This window comes from Leptonychotes weddellii, chromosome X, assembly GCF_054177405.1.
Source record: "Leptonychotes weddellii isolate Sample4059 chromosome X, ASM5417740v2, whole genome shotgun sequence".
Classification (NCBI taxonomy): Eukaryota; Metazoa; Chordata; class Mammalia; order Carnivora; family Phocidae; genus Leptonychotes; species Leptonychotes weddellii.
In genome coordinates, this window is record NC_138385.1 from 11,032,350 (window position 1) to 11,049,430 (window position 17,081).

Consider the following 17,081-nt stretch of genomic DNA (forward strand, 5'->3'; position numbering starts at 1 on the left):
ACAATGGAATATTACTCAGCCATCAGAAAGGATGAATACCCAACTTTCCCATCAACATGGATGGGACTGGAGGGGATTATGCTAAGTGAAATAAGTCAAGCAGAGAAAATCAATTATCATATGGTTTCACTTATTTGTGGAACATAAGGAATAGCATGGAGGACCACAGGAGAAGGAAGGGAAAAATGAAGGGGGTGGAAATCGGAAGGGGAGACAAACCATGAGAGCCTATGGACTCTGAGAAGCAAACTGAGGGTTTTAGAGGGGAGGGGGGTGGGGGGATGGGTTAGTCCAGTGATGGTATTAAGGAGGGCACGTACTGCATGGAGCACTGGGTGTTATACGCAAACAATGAATCGTGGAACACTACATCAAAAACTAATGATGTATGGTGATTAACATAACATAATAAAATAAAATTAAAAAAAAACCTCTGACTTCTGATCTATTTGGTTTATTCGTGCCATCTTATTTTGTATTTTTTAATTACCGTGTTTTCCCTTTGTTTCTCCTATGCAGTCTCAATAACAGGAAGTAGCATGGTTCAGGGCTGGCTAGCTGAGACCTGCTGAGTTAAGAGAAACAGGCTCTGCCCTTGGGCTTATTTCTGTCTCTAGAGCAGCACAGGAACACAATGGATAGGAGATGCCTTCCCCCTTACCTAGCTGTTCAACAACAGTACCACTTTCAAGAGAAACGCTCACTTGTTGGTGTAGTAAGAACACGGAAAGTTTGAAAAAGAGTGACTCTATTAGACATCTGCTATGTGCCACCTTAGTTCCTCTCAGCCCCATGGCTATCTTTGCCAGTGCTGTCACCATCCGCTGCTCTGCAGCGACTTCTGACCTCATACAGGTGCAGCCTTGAATCGCCTTGGCTCGCATTCACACCATGTGCCTCTCCCTTCTTACCCTGGCACTTCCCTGTTGACGCTGAGGCATGGGATCCTGCATCACCTGTGCGGGTCCCCCCCCCCGCCCCAGCGAGTACAACCTGGAGATGTAGGGGAGTTAAGGGCCCCTCGGCTAAACTTCTGACTACTGGGAGACAGATGCTGATGGACAAATTCTTTCATCACTTCTCCCCTCCCAGATGGACTGTCCTGAAGTCAGTTCCTCTGGCTCCATGGAAAATAGTCCCAGGAGATCCAGTGATCAGTTGCAGATGAGGAGAGATGACTCTTTCTAGGATCCGTTCTCCTTTCCTCACTGCCTCACGCCCCTGTCCCTTACTCTTGCTCCCTAGGATTGCACACCCTAATAAATAAGCTCGAGTCACAGACTTGGGGAATCCAGGCTAACAGAGTGACTGTATGGGTTTGGAGTATATTATGGATTGTTGAGTGTCGGATCTCACTTTTCAAATTCTATTTTACATAGGCTCGCATAGGTTAATGTAATCATTTGCTCATGTTCCTTACTGCCACTTCAGGAATTAAGGGGAAGCAAATCAACTGTTACCGCATGGGTAAAGGAACCCACCTGAGCTTTAATCTGTGCTGCCAATAATCTAAGTGCGTGAGCCAAAAAGATGGCACTTGGTCCTTCATATTTATTTTTAAAAGACCTTTCTCCTTACTCATGGTGATTACATCCCTGGCTCTTTTCATGTTTTTGGCTATCATTTTGTTGTTATAAAGCAATACTAAAGTGTTCAGCCAACTCAAATACCACCTGTAGAAAGTGTTCAGTCAATATGAGATTGTGGTCAGTTCACAGAGGTAGGTGGTAGGTGCAGCCTAGTGTGGTTCAGGGCATGTGTGATGGGAATGAATACACTCAGGGTGGTTTTCCCAATTCTGATTCTGTGTCCTTGGCTTAAGTTACTAGACCTGTCCGCCATTTTCCTCATGTGCCATCTTTCTTCATGGCTTGTGTTGTGTGTGCAGTGGGAAATATTGCTGTCCAATCAGCAGTCTTTTGCTCTCAGAGAAAGGACTCAAGATTCTGGAAATAGAATAGTAGCCCAAGGAGTTCCAGTGGGGAGGTCTCTAGTCCAGGATCTAAGGAACAGTCACTATGGGACTCATTCATCAGTGCTTTATTGAGCATTTAGATGTCCAGCACTGTGTTGGGTATGGGTTCTCCCTGGTCCTGAGGCTGGTCTCTGTGCCTAGAATATCTGTTGAGCCTCTCAAAGCATCTGTTCTTTTTCCCCTTCATATTAGCCCAAACACCTCTTTCTAATTCTGCCCCTGCCTACTACCAAAGTTATCCTGTTCTGCTTTATTTTACTCTGCCTTCATTTTCCCTCATATATTCTGTGATGTGAAAACTAAAGCTCAGACAAAAGATGTTCTATTTAACAAGCTTACCATAGAATATACTGGTATTCAGCTACACTCGAGATATTTTCTTTCTCCGTTCCACAGAAATACTCAGTAAATAAGAGTGTGGTGTCTACAGTGTGTCAGCAAAGTGTAAAAAGTGTTTATGTGCTTGTGATTTTTCTCTCTCCCTCCTATCTTACTGTGGGTAGATGCCTTTTGTACTCTTCAAAGGGGAATGACCCAAGTTCTTACAGACTTTGGTCTATCTGGAAAGGCCTCAGTCGTGATGTGTAAATGGGGACCTACAGTGGTCATTATTCTAACCACGGGGACACAGTAGCCAATTCATTGTTATTCTTTTAACTAGAAAGCACGCCCTGAATGTTTGTACCTCTTTCTCCCAGAGAGGAGCCTGATGAACAAGGGAAAAGGCAAATAACAAGATCTTAACAATGGAAATCTCCCCCCCACACACACACACTTTTTTTTCCAAGACAAGGGTGAGGCAAGAAATTTGGGGCTCCAGTGCTCTGTAAACCGTGCTGTCCAGCAGCCTTTGAAGTCAGTCCGTAGATCGGTTTGAAGCAACAGCTTAAATGGGAGTTTGTATATGCTTCTGTTTTCCTCTAGTGTCTGCGATAAAAAAGATTTTTGGGAGAATTCCCACTTTGTCTCTGGACTAACTGCACCAAGAGGATTTTTCTTGACCTTGATCAGGTAGATCGGGGGAGATCAACGCTCCCTAGAGGCCAGATATGGTAGCAGACGAAGTTGCAACTGCAGAGCCCTTCCCAAACCAACGTGTGCGGGACCTGAGGCCTGAGGAGGTGGCGGGTATAGACAACACTTCTGCTGTGTGGCCCACAGCCTCACGTGGGTAGCAAACCCTGTTACAGAAGTTCTGTGCTTATATTTACATTCCTCGGGGTAATTCTCCTCCATTAAAGTGTCTTCATTTTAAACTAAAGACATTTAGGAATATTTAATGCTAAACATTATTTTTAAAAAATTGCTCTTAATTTTATTTTATTTATTTATTTATTTTAAAGTAAGCTCTGCACCCAACGTGGGGCTTGAACTCACAAGCCCGAGATCAAGAGTCGTGTGCTCTACCGACTGAGCCCGCCAGGCGCCTCGCTAAACACTATTTTCAATTATACTCTACTACAATGTGCCCTTCATTTTGAACTGAGACTAACTGAGTTATTCATTCCCTCAGCTCCAATGGCTATATTATTTAAGCTGCTGATGAGTAACTACTCCACAGATTTCCGTAGGTTTCCATAATAGCAGGATCAGGTTTGTCTATGGAAATCTGAATTTGAAATTAGAAACTTTCAGATGAAAGTAACACTGCAGAGATCTCGAGCAAGTTACCACAACCACAGGAAAGGTAACCCAGGCATTGGTTTGCCCCCATGCTGGGAAATTTGAGGGGATGGGACGTACCCCGACCCAGGGGTATCAGATCCTCTACCTGCATCCATTCTTTTCTTTCTTTTTAAATGTTTTTGCCCTGCCACCTTTTCCTTTTGTTATCTTCTATTCTTTTTTAAAATCTTTTTAGCTCTCAAAGGAAGATGATCCGTGGAGTTCTCTTTAGTACCGAAAAGATTTCTGAACAACATTAGAGGTGACTTTTTTTTCCCTTTCTCTGTAGGACAACTGCAGCTGCTGAGTTTCATTTTGTTTTATGTCTTTTTCATCTGTGTGTCAGGTGGATTGCGAGAAAGTCTTAATAGAGTCCTGTCAATTTTCTACTCTTTGCCCTTAGTCAGGTAGACTGTGCTGTTGAATTCTTTCCCTAGGATTGCATCTCCATTCTTCTGGAGTTTCAGAGGAGAGAGAGACTCTGTCATTAGCATGGTGTGCCTTTCACAACCATAATACCAGTAATCTTGCATCCAGAGATAATAAGCAAGTAGGAGAAGGACTTGGGGATTTACTGTTCCAGTTGCCAAAATCCCGGGGGTGGGGGGAATATTCTAGGCTATAAGGAGAAAAGATGCACAGTGCTCCTAGATTTGCTATGCAACTCTTTCAATGTGATCCATATAGTCAAATTCAGGAGTGAGCTCCGATTTTTGTCAACAAATGTAACATGTGAAGTGGTTAGTATGTGCAGAGAAGTGGCTATTTTATGGAGAATTGGCCTCGCCATATCTCAGTTCTATATTTCATTGACTTCCACTGCCTATGTTGATAACGATTTAGTCACGAGTTCAATTTTATGGGTTTGATTTTCTTTGCATTTTGTGGATAGGAGGAGGGTGGGTTTTGGTCAAAGTGAAGTTCAAGTTCTAGCTCAACCACTTACTGCCTCTGTGATTTTGAGCTGTCTGAGCTATAGTTTCCTCATCTGCACAGAATGGGGATAATAACGGTACTGAGGGCATATGGTTGTATTGAGGATTAATAAGTGAGGGGAGCATCATTACCACTTAATATTAGCTACCAAATATTATTATTGCTCTTACTGTAGTTTCTTGAACTCATCCAAGAAACTAGGACTACAGACCCAATGAATGTTTATAAGCTTTGAAAGTATATGCTTTACACAATGGAATAGTATCAGCCTTTTTAAAAAAGGAAATCCTGTCTTATGCAACAACACAGATGAACCTGGAGTACATTACGCTAAATGAAATGAGCCAATCACAGAAGGACAAATACTGCATGATTCTACTTATTTGAGGTGTCTAAAACAGGCAGACACATAGAAACAGAGAATACAGTTGTGTTTGCCAGGGGCCGAGGGAAGGGGAAATGGAGCTGCTGTTCAGCGGGTATAAAGTTTCAGTTATGCAAGATGAAGGAGTTCTAGAGATGTGCTGAACAACACAGTGCCTAGAGTGAACAGTACTGTATTGTACACTTCAAAATTTGTTAAGACTATAGGTCTCCTGGGACAGCTGGGTGGCTCAGTCAGTGAAGCGTCTGCCTTCTGCTCAGGTCATGATCTCAGCATCCTGGGATCAAGTCCCGCATCGGGCTCTCTGCTTAGCAGGGAGCCTGCTTCTCCCTCTCCCTCTGCCCCTCCCCTTGCTTGTGCTCTCCCTCTCTCTCTCTCAAGTAAATAAAATAAAATCTCAAAAAAAAAGAGTATAGATCTCCTGTTAAGTGTTCTTTACCACGATAAGAATATGTTTTTAAGAGAAAATTATGATACATAAATATTGCATTTTCTAGTTTCATCTGGTTCCACAGGGAAGTGTGGAACCACGAGTAATCAAAAAATAGTTACTTACCTAATTCACAGTTCTTTCCTTCAAATCCAGCTTGACACCAACATTCATAGGAATTAATATCATCTTTGCATATGCCACCATTTAAACAGGGATTGGACTCACATTGATCTCCATCTTTGAGATAGGTTAAGAAAATTGAATTAGCAAATAAACTGCTTAGAATGCCTCCGTGCACAGACTCATGGGGAGGGGAGCCTGATTTTAGGGTCAAAACTGCTGACGCTGCTGCTTATGGGATGCCCCCTGTCTTCCTGAGTTTCTAAGAGCAACCCAAACAAAGGTTTTCAGGCTACTACCGTCCTAGGAAGAGGGAGAAGAATGTTGGAGGTTAGAAATGGACTATCTGAGCATAGGGGGAGAAGGGTTTTCATTCCTTTCTTTGAGAATGAGGACAAATTAGCTCTGAATCAAACCCCATCCCTTCAACAATTGGTATTTCTGTCATACGGGCCTGTCGTGGCAGGTCTTGCAGAACATGCTGAGCTGGAGAGCAGATGGGACTTCTACTCAGAGCCCTGGCAGCCTCGGCTTGGAGCAAATGCATCTACTTCTTTCTGGTATCATTTAACTTCTTAAAGTATAGTATGCAGTAATGGTTCAAAACAATGGAAGAGATGCCAGAAGCATCTCTCCCTGCTGAAAGGTATTCTGCTGTCTCTGAGTTAGGTCCCAAATGGTCTAGGTAAAGTGAGAAGCAACTTTTCTTTTTTAAATTTTTTTTAAAGTTTTAATTTTTAAATTCTTATTTTTTTAGTTTTTTTTTAAGTGTTAATTTTAATTCCTGCTTGTTGACATATAGTGTTACATTAGTTTCAGATGAGACACTGCTTTTCTCACAAAGAATCGAAAACAAAAAGGTTCTGAAGATCTGCGTTATTTATGTATAGGTCGGCTGTGTTTCCTCTCTACCTTTCCTGAAGTTTGGACACTCATGGAGTTCTTGAGAGCCTTAGAAGACACCTGGGGTAGGAAACCAGGAGGAAGGAATAGGCAAGTGGAGAAGGGTCGGGATAAGAAGGGAGCCTTTGAGTCTTGTTTCTGAAAGCTCTTGCTCAATCCATACTGCTAAGGAAGCTGCGGGAGAAAGGGATGAATAGAACCACAAGGGAGATGGGTACACACCTTGAACTAAGAGAAACAGCTCTGAAGAAAGAAAGAAGAGCTAGGTCGGCCAGAGTAAGAGGTAAAGATGACCTAAGAATGAAAGAAAGAGAAAGGGGGTGATGAAAGAGAAATTTCTAATTCTTGGTCCGACTTTGGAGCAACCCCCCCACCCCGCCATCTAGTGTGTAGGTTGCTTGCCCCGGGGGCAGGAGCAGCTCATCTGTCACGCTCTTGGTCAGGAGTTTGCATCCAGCTCCCATGGACTAAGGGCTCCTATCCCTTTCTCAGACGTAGTCCTTCCCTGGAAAATCTGCTTGCTGTAAAGATTAGACCTTGTCCCCTCTGCCCCTTGATCCAGTGCGCTTTTGCACAGATAGTTCAATTTGTTCCAATTCTATGAAAACAAAATACGTTATCTCTGGTTTATTGTTATTGATGTTCAAACTGGTCTAAAAAACGAGCTACATTTGCACTTTATATTATAGACCAACGGATCTGCATTATTTAGGATGTTGCACTGAAAGGGTCTGGGCTTGCAGCCAACTACACAGCAACTCATTTGCTGAGACATATCTTTAAAGTGAATGTCATTTTATCCTGCATTTAGTCCTCCTTTGGGTGCTTGTCTGTGTGTACTTTGGGCTCAGGCAAAGCCACAGACAGTAGGGGTCAAAGACAACAAGGGACAAGACCTTGACGAGTGAGAGATTCCGTTGAAGGCTCCTAGGTGGTTGTTTAATGAGTAACCACATCTAGATCTGAAGGCCAGGAGGGGTGATCGTGAGAGCAAGGCCTGGCTCGTTAGAGAAGTTGGGTACTCTTTTGGGCTCTGTGACTCCCCAACTGGATGACCTCTGGCAAGTCTTTTAGCCTCCCTAAGCCTCAGTGTCCTCTGTAAACTGAGGCTAATAATGCTTTGCTCACTGGGTTGGTGTGTGGATTAAATATGACAGGCACTCTGTAAACTGTAAAGTGCTTGACGGATGCTAGCTAGCTCATGTGCTTGGACGATCTTTCTTCTTCCACCAGGCTGTTGATAGTAGAGGATAAGGCAGGCATGAGGGGCTTGCGCTCTGCAGTATGTGAAAGCCCACAGGGTAAGAAATAGCATCGGCTATTTTGGGGTGGTTAGGAATCTCGGCTGCAACTGAAAAGAGGCAGGGAGTTATTTTCTTTTTGCTTTTTTGTTCTCGTTTTTGGTGGATGAAGCAGTGGTGACAGAATCATGCCCCTGAGGTTTCCGAGATATCTTTACCCTGGATACAGTAAACAACGTGGCCTTTGACCCAGAAGGCAGGGGCTCAGCTTCAAAATATGGTGCTTAAGAGGTTCTGACCAACCCCTGCTGGGGAGTGGGGTGGGCAAACGAAGGGGTCATGGGAGTTTAAATACAGCCTGGATTTTTTTTGGGGGGGTGGGGTGGGGAAGTAGAAATTGATTTGCTTTAAAAATCTATCACAAGGGGCACCTGGCTGGCTCAAGTTGGTGGAGTGTTCGACTTTTAATCTTGGGGCTGTAGGTTCGAGCCCCATGTTGGGGGTAGAGATTACTTAAAAAGAAAATCTTAAAAAAAAAAATCACAAGATTTCAAGTTTTAAATATAATGGAAATAAGGAATAAAAAGTCTCATTTGGACTAACGGCAGGGGAACACCTGAGTAGAGAACTGGCTTGGTAGTCTTCATTACTAACAGCAAGGAAAGGCTGAGAAAGTCAATGTAATGGAGTGGACCTCATCCTCCCTCAGGAGTTAAAAACAAAAGTGGAGAAATTGAGTTACTAGAGTATGAACAAGTTCCAGAATAGCAAGTGGAACATAGCACTGCATCTCCACTTGCTGGAACTCAGTGAATTTGCTGTCTAGGTTCTGTCCGTGTGGATGGTCTTAGATAAGTCAACCTCTGGAATGTATGCTGCCTCAAAATCCTGCTGCTGGATTTTACGTTAGTTTTAAAGCTCGATTGTCATGGAAGTTTTGACTTTTCCTCCTTTTGGTCAATTCATTCAACAAATATTTATTCAGTGCTTCTGTACCAGATAGTGTTCAAGGTACCAGGAATACATCAATAAACAAACACTTGAACACCCCTGCCAATGTGAAGCTTGCATTCTAATGAGGTGGGGAAAATAGATAATAAATAATAGAAGTAAGAACATTCATTATATGTTCCCTCAGATGGTGAAAAGTGCTGTGAAAAATAGGAGAGGAGGTTGCGGTATCTAGGTGATGGGGTTATAGGGAGGCAGGTTGAAGTACTAACAGATGGTCAAGGTAGGTAGGCTTCATCGCGATGGTGACATTTGGGTGAAGAGCTGAAGGAGGGGAGGGAGCGAGCCTAGGGGAACCTGGCAGAGGAGCATTCCACGTTCAAGGAACAGTCAGGTCAGAGATCAGTGCGGAAGCATGCCTGGAGTGTGCTGGGAGCACCAGGGAGGCCAAGATGGCTGCCCCTCTCCTCCCCCCAAACCTCCCCACCCCTACATGTGAGGAGGAGAGCAGGAGAGGAGGATCTGAGGGCCAGTGGAAACGGAGGGCCGGGACGATTATGGAGGGCCTTGTAGGCCATCATAAGGAGGACTTCTAAGCAATAAACATTTAAGTCAGTCAGCGTTTTCACATTCTCTGCCAAAGACTGCAAACTCCCTCTCAGTCCCCAGGTGCGGTCATCTTAGTTTCTTCCTTCCAGCTGCCTGGAGTACAACAATGTCTTGTTGAAGCCCTAGGGAGGAGTAAGCTTATCTGCCAGCTCATAGCCACCCCCCCCACCACGGGCATAAACCTGTCGTATATCACCATTCAGTCTTGGGTAAAAGAGTCAGACCCTTTTGACAGAGTTTAATATATTGTCTGTTTACACAGAGAAATGATACATAATTCTCAGATGTCTCCTATACCAGCTAGAGGAAAAAATTAATTGCTTACCAACATATTGCTTCCAAAATTCAGTCTATAAAGAAAAAGAGGACAAGTTAGTGGTAGTACTCAAAATATTTTGGATTCGATTCTTCCCCTTTTATAACTTTTATAATACATATATATGGGTAGACAATTTAAAATTCCAAAGAGAAGTTTCTTTCTTCCTTTTTTTTTCTTTTTTAGTTTTCTGTACTTTGCTCTGCATCTGAAGAATATTATGTGGAGATACTCACGGTTTTTTCAGTGTTTTCAAAAACTTCTCGAGCTTCTTCAAAACTACACTTTTCTTCCATACATTCTCTCTCAAGGTTACCTTGAACAAACTCTTCCAGTTTACCTGAATTATACCTCTTTGGCCGATTCAGAATTTTGGTGGCATTTTTGCGATCAAGAAAAACTGAAATTCAAAAGAACAATTCTTTAGCTTTAGGAAAAAGAAAACATCATGAAAATTAAATACATCTCTTAAGAAAGGCTTTGTTTTTAACCCAAGTAATCCCAAAGCCAATTTATCTTTGGGGCATGGAACCAAAATCTGTGATGTCCTCATGGTACTGTGTACACATGGAGATTTAGGAATTAAAATTCAATTTGGCTTTTAGTCAAGAGAGTTCCAGTAATGAAAGGTCAGATTTTCAATTGTATTTGAATTTACTTTGGATGAAAGAGGAAGTTCCCAAATAAGCAGTTAAGTTCACACTTTGTCATCATTTGAAAATAGCTAATTGCAGATCCTTGCAAGGTGATCCATCACCCAGGCTGGGCTGCATTCTCAGGATGCGGTTGCCCAAATGACTTTGCAACAAATTTCTCTTGGAAGAACAGAAGCCGAATTGTGGTCCAGCTGCAAATGCAACCCCAGTGTCTCTCACTAGATGTTAAAGAAAAACCACTGCATTAATTTGTTTATTTTCAGACTCACAGCACCTTCGGTTGGCATGTGTTAAGGGAATTCCAGTGACCTAAGTCTTTCTCCGGGATTCAGGATGTGACTGACTTTAGCTGTGACAGCCTAGCCTTTAGGGACACTCCTGAACTCTGGAGGATTGAGGTCTTTAACTTAATTCTCTCCTTCCCTCCCTCTTTCCCCACATTCAAATCCCACTGTCTCTCTCTCTGCCTCTCTCTCTCTCTCTGTGTCTCTGTGTATGTCTCTCTAGGTAGATATTGAAAACATATCTATATAATTAATAACAGGAACTCAAGAAGTTGCTGGAGTTGTTCCTTTCTTCAGGGGACTATCTGATACGATCTGAACAGGACCAGGTGCTTATAAGATGAACTTTACAGGCATTTTGGGACTGCTTTCTCATGAATTCAAAAAAAAAAAAAGAAGAAGAAGAAGAAGAAGGAAGAAGAAGAGGAGCTAAACTGTATTCCCTTATTTTCATTGCAGCTGTTCACTTAATGGAGACTTCAAGTCCCCTGACAACCTCACTTTTCTCTTGCTCTGCGAGTCCCCTTGGACTTCACGTTTTTTTGGAACTTAGCTTAGACTTCTTCTCTTCAACTCTTGCCAACTTTCTCAAATCCCTTCACTCCTTCCTCCGTGCTGCAATACCCTGCAATGCCAGGCTCTAGATGAGTGCAGCCATCTGCCTGTCTTCCCTCCCGGGGCCGTTGAGCACTGTGGGAGAAAACCACCGAGCTGCAGATGGATGCCACCACACGGTGATGCCTCCCAGCCGCCCCGCCAGGCCCTCCTCTCTGCTTGGCCCTGGGCACCCCGACGGTAGCATCTATGTCTGCCCCCAATTACAGTGGGGCTGAGTGGAAAAACAGGGGTTTGCAGTCAGATCAGACACAGCTGGACTTGAACCACATATTTACCGCTGTTGGCTGTGAGACGTTAGGCAAGTGACAAAATCTCTGAAGCTTAACTTGGTCAAATGCAAAGTGGGTATACCAGTGGTATAATAAGAATATCTACCTCACAGTGTTGTTGACAGGATCCGTGAGATAATACGTGTACACGGTACGTGGTGTACGCAGGTTTTCTCTCTCTCTCTCTGATCCTCTCATGCTGGCCTGCCTTCCTGTTTCTCAATTCCTTCTAGTGCCTTAATGCACTTTTCTCTGGCTCTTTCCCTTCTTTACTCCCGTCCATATAATGAAATAACTATTGTCAGGATCAGCAATGACTTCCTAAAGGATAATTATGAGTTTATGTACTTCTTGACCGCTCTGAAACATTTCTAATGCTTGATCTCTCTCTCTCTCTCTCTCCAGGGTACTCTTTCCATGAAGTCACTCTACTGGCTCTTCTCTTTGCTCTAACTCTTGTTATTCATCCACCATTTGAATCAACGCCTTCGCCTTTGGCTGCCTGCCCCTTCAATGTTCGGAGTTCTCTCAGGTTACTGCCTTAGCCTGGTCATGCCATATGTCTTTACCACAGGGCCGGGACTAGGGTGAAGTAAACAAGGCATCTAGGGCACAACATGTAAGGAGATCCTGTCTCTCAGTGTGCACATGCAAGTACAGTTACACTCTATGTATGTACCTTGCTTACCTCCCCCTAGGCCGGCCCTGACCCTCTCAACAGTTTCTTTTCCTTTCCCTTTCCCTTCCCTTGCCTTGCCTTGCCTTGCCTTGCCTTCTCTTCATTTCCTTTTCTTTTCTTTCTTTCTTTCTTTCTTTCTTCCTTCCTTCCTTCCTTCCTTCCTTCCTTCCTTCCTTCCTTCCTTTCTTTCTTCCTTCCTTCCTTCCTTCCTTCCTTCCTTCCTTTCTTTCTTTCTTTCTTTCTTTCTTTCTTTCTTCCTTCCTTCCTTCCTTCCTTCCTTCCTTCCTTCCTTCCTTCCTTCCTTCCTTCCTTCCTTTCTTTCTTTCTTTCTTTCTTTCTTTCTTTCTTTCTTTCTTTCTTTCTTTCTTTCTTCTTTCCTTTCTTTTCTTTCTGTTAGTCTTCTGAGCGCTCGCTGCAGCCAGGCCCTGTGTCAGCCGCCACATTATCTGTGCTCACTCCCGGGACCCTCACACACACCGTCGGAACTGCTCTTTCTCCAACAGTGGGGCTTCCAAATATCCACCTTCTGGTCAGATCTATCTTCTGAATTCCAGATCCTCTTTCCAGCTCCCTAACTCTACATTGTCCTGCGACGAATCAGAGCTGATGTTTATCTAATGCTTCGGAAGGGCTGGACCCTGTGCTCATTGCTTTGGGGCCATTATTTCATTCCATCCTCATAGTAGTCCCACAAGATAGGTACTGTCATCTCATTGTTTGTAAGTGAGAGGAATGGAGCTTCGGAGAGGTCAAGTTACTCGGCCCAGGGAGCATACTAAAGTGTCAGAGCCGGGATTTCGGGGCATTGGCAGTCAGACTGCACAGCCCATTCTCGAAGCTACGATGCTGTGTCCTGTAATCATGTCAGATGCCCAAGACCACCCTCCACGCTTCTCTGAACCGGTTCCCCTTCCACACCCAGATGGTGATGGGGGGGTTAAAGAGTACACGTATCAGGATGTGCACTGAGTAATGTATACAATTGTTGGGTCACTATATTGTGCACCCGAAACTCATATAACAGTGTATGCTACCCATACTGGAATCGAGATAAAAAAGTTAGTAAGAAAAAAAAAATAGTAAAAAAAAGAATTTTGCCAGACTGAGCATTCTAGATCAGCCATCAGCGTTATTCACGTTTATACTTCTGGTGACCCAATGATTGGGTTCTGGTGTCCAAACTCCTTCATTTCAGAGTTTCATTATCTGATGACCTGACCCTGTCTAGCTATCCTACCTCACTTGTCATATTTAATATTCAAAACCTACTGAGTTCCTGAAAGACCTCACATTCTTTGTGGATCTGGATCTTTGCACACATGTGATTCTCTCTGCGTGTAATGCCCTAGATCAGACATTTAAGGAGAGTGAACCTACTCATCTTTTAAGATACTGTCTGTCTGTCAAGTGTTTTCCCAGTTAACATATTCCTTTCTGTATGGTCCTTTAGCACCTGGCACACATTTTATCACCTTACATTGAAATCTCTCGCTTGACTTTGTGGGGCTTTAGGTCAAAGAGAGAGTCTGGATTATCCCCGTGCCCCTGATACCTCACCCCGGTACCTGGCACCATGCTAGTCGCTCAGTTTGGTGACGTTTTGTAAAGCGTACGGACCGAAGCTGTCTCTCATTCATTCATTTCATGCATTCATTCTGAACGAAAGACACCTTCAGCCCATACACCTTATAAAACTGAATTGGTTTCACAGAACAGTTTTGATTTCAAGATTCTAAACAGATGCAAATAATACCTAAGGGCAGCAGTCATGAAAATGTAACATCTCTGTAAGTCATTCACAGAAACAGCTTTTCGAAGCCAGTGACAGTTTAAGTGATGCATCAGTGCTGCCGTCCTGAGGGAAATCTCCTGGCTCTCTCCTCAAGGGCCTGTTATCTCCGACTACAAGGACTCCAGAATCACACTGCCTTTCTCCTCAGTATTGTCTGAGGGTCATATATTTAGCCTCTCTTCGGGTTTATCTCTTCTAGCCATTATTTCCCCAGCGCAGAAATCCTAGTCCCTCCCGCCGCCCCTCCCCGCCACCATACCTCTCCTTTTTTCCAACATCTGAGGTCTTCAAGGGAGAAGTAGCCCTCTTGAAACGTCCATTATCTCAGCACTTATCCTGAAGGAGGGACTTGGATCTTTTGTCCTCCTAGATCTCACACTGATGAGATATGTGTAAAGACTTAGCTTTATGTCCTACGTGGTGAATTCTCCGGCTAAATTTCTTTATTTCTTCACTCTACCCACTTGGCTAGTTTGATTTAATCTTTGCATGCTCGGATCATCATTCCTGCATTTCAGTCTGACATCATGTCTGGAGAAGGAAACACAGGGCCAGTCTGCTTTCCGGGGACCCTTAGGGTTGGCACCCCTGCTCCTGGCGCTGTCAGCTACTAGATTTGATTAGAGTAGGTTGACAAGTAATGGTGATAAATGTTTCCTGTGAGAACACACTGTCTGCCTAAATGGGGTAATTTCTTCTCTGTGTGCCTTCCTTTGGGAAATGCATGAAGTCACTGAAGTTGTGAAAAAACCAAGTGATATACATTGCATTAACGAAGTTCCTACTCCTTATGTCAGTTCTTGGACTTGTTTTGCTCAAGTGAGTATTGGGTTTCTCCATGTATTAACTCTGTGATGTTTAGAATTAGAGACAAAATAATTTTTCCTAATTTATGAAAAGCTTTGGGGATAAGTAACAACTTAGTAATGAAAAATTTGTTGTAAGTAAAACTGAAAATTGTAGGTGTATGGTTTTAGGGATATTTAAAATTAGAGGCTTGCCTCATTATGTAGTTCTAAAATTTTGAAACAGGTAAGATACCTTAAAATCAAACCTTGTGTGTAAATAAAGCCATTGTTTGTAGCTTTAATGTGACACATCCCATTTTGATCTCAAAATGGTGAGTTAAAAAAACAACAACAAAATGACAGGGTTAATGTCTTCTTCACAGTCTGCTGTTTCCTGGTTAAAACATTTTCCCACTCTTACTTTTCTTTAACCAAGGAGGTGACTGTTTTCTAAGCAGAGTTACATTGTCAAATCACAAGCCTAACAGTGTCCATTAAAAATAAAAGTACCATAAGCATTGTAGACCTATTTAGTTTTAACAATTAAGAAGACACAGCTACCAGAGAACATGCTGACAACGAGAATCTTAAACGTTGCTGTCAAATCCTGTAACCGTTATTTAGTGAAGATAGCACCAGACATTTCTATATCTAAAAGACAAGCATACTCAATGTATCTTTAAAAAGGAAACAAACCTGTACATTCGGCACTGAGTAGATATCCTAAAAGGCAGATGGTGACGAGGCCCAGTGATTCTGCCATGATCCTATTCAGGCACTGCATAACCTTTGCTGACGAATTGTGCAAGTGGTAAGGTTGACCAATTGTTCCAAAGTACAAGCCGAGCTGTATTTACTTCTGGGAAACAATGTCCATCTCCCTCAGTGGGTCTTTGGGCTATTTCCAGTGGCCTCTTGGGTGAAGTGAAGAGTATAGGCAGTGTTCATCTTTAAACTTCACCTCTGATTCCATGGGCTTCTGCCACTGTGGCTGATGGGAGGCTGAAGCAGGAAGCAACACATCATCAGAACAGGGGGAGGTATAATGGTAGTTGCTGTGGCAGCAAAATTCATCAGTGAGATCCATCTTTATCCTTCTCAGGGAGCACTAATGTCATAGAGTTTAAAAATAAAGAGACAGGGGCGCCTGGGTGGCTCAGTTGGTTAAGCCTCCAACTCTTGGTTTTGGCTCAGGTCATGAACTCAGGGTGGTGGGAATGGAGCCCCATATTGGGCTCCGCACTCAGCAGAGTCTGCTTGAGATTCTCCCTCCCTCTCCCTCTGCCCCTCCCCTCCACTCGCACTCTTTCTAAAATAAATAAATAAATCTTTAAACAAAAAAGTATAGAGACAGAACAAAGTCATTTGGTTATCTACCTTAAAACACTCCCAGTGTTTACATACATTTAATCACCTGGTGGATCCTTTATGTTCCTCCTCATAACGAGTTTATAAACTTTATTGTGCCATGTTCCCATAGAGTGAAATGTGAGGACCCTGTCTCAGAACATATGTATGTATGTGTGAGCATATGTGTATGCATGTATACTTATATATTATGTATATAAAAAATATATGAATATTATCTTATAATAGTTTGTGTTAGTATATTATACCACTTCATGTATAATATAAAAACAATAGTATACCAACATTTACCTATCATTCTTTGTGCTGCTGTTGTGGTACATTTTATTTCTACCTGTTATAAACCCTATATTACATTATTCTGCTTTAAGCAGTCACGTCTTTCAAAGAAATTTAAAAATGAGAAAAAACATTTTATATTTAGCCACATATTTGCCATTATGATATTCTTCATTTCTTTGTGTAAATCCAAGTTTCAATCTGTTAAAATTTTTCATCACTCTGAATAATTCTCTTTAGTAATTTTGATAGTGTAGGTCTTCTTATGATGAATTTTCTCAATTTTTATTTGAAAATGTATCTATTTTACTTTTTTTTAAAAGATTTTATTTATGTATTTGTCAGAGAGAGAGAGAGAGAGAGAGAGCACAAGCAGGGAGAGCGGCAGGCAGAGGGAGAAGCAGGCTCCCCGCTGAGCAAGGAGCCCGATGCAGGTCTCCATCCCAGGACCTTGGGATCATGACCTGAGCCAAAGGCAGACACTTAACCGACTGATCCACCCAGGCATTCCAATTTTACCCTCATTTTTAAAAAGTAATTTGGCTGCATATATAATTCTAAGTTGACACTTTTTTTTCCCTTTCAGCACATTAATGTCATCCTATTGCCTTCTGGCATGCATTGTTTCTGATGAGAAGGCAGTGACTATCCTTATCACTGATTTTCGGCAATTTGCCTACGGTGAGTCAAGGGAATTCTTGGATCTGTGGCTGGATATTTTTATTAAAATGAGGAAAATTTTTGGACATTAATTAAAAAAATTTTTTTTGAAGTTATCATAGGGTCCCCGGAAATTGTAAAAACAGTTCAGAGA

At 42.6% G+C, this 17,081-nt stretch overlaps 1 protein-coding gene across 1 annotated transcript in view; it reads right to left on the bottom strand.

The window, feature by feature from the left end:
* The window catches only part of F9 (coagulation factor IX), a 32,176-nt gene extending 16,753 nt beyond the window's left edge, over positions 1 to 15,423 (bottom strand). Inside the window, exons 1-4 of the mRNA XM_006742773.3 lie at positions 15,317 to 15,423; positions 9,771 to 9,934; positions 9,544 to 9,568; positions 5,518 to 5,631 (exon numbers count right to left, since the gene is read on the bottom strand). Coding sequence (XP_006742836.1) covers positions 5,518 to 5,631; positions 9,544 to 9,568; positions 9,771 to 9,934; positions 15,317 to 15,404 — 391 coding nt within the window. The 5' untranslated portion in view covers positions 15,405 to 15,423. The remainder of the gene's footprint in view (positions 1 to 5,517; positions 5,632 to 9,543; positions 9,569 to 9,770; positions 9,935 to 15,316) is intronic.
* Positions 15,424 to 17,081: the final 1,658 nt, after the last annotated feature.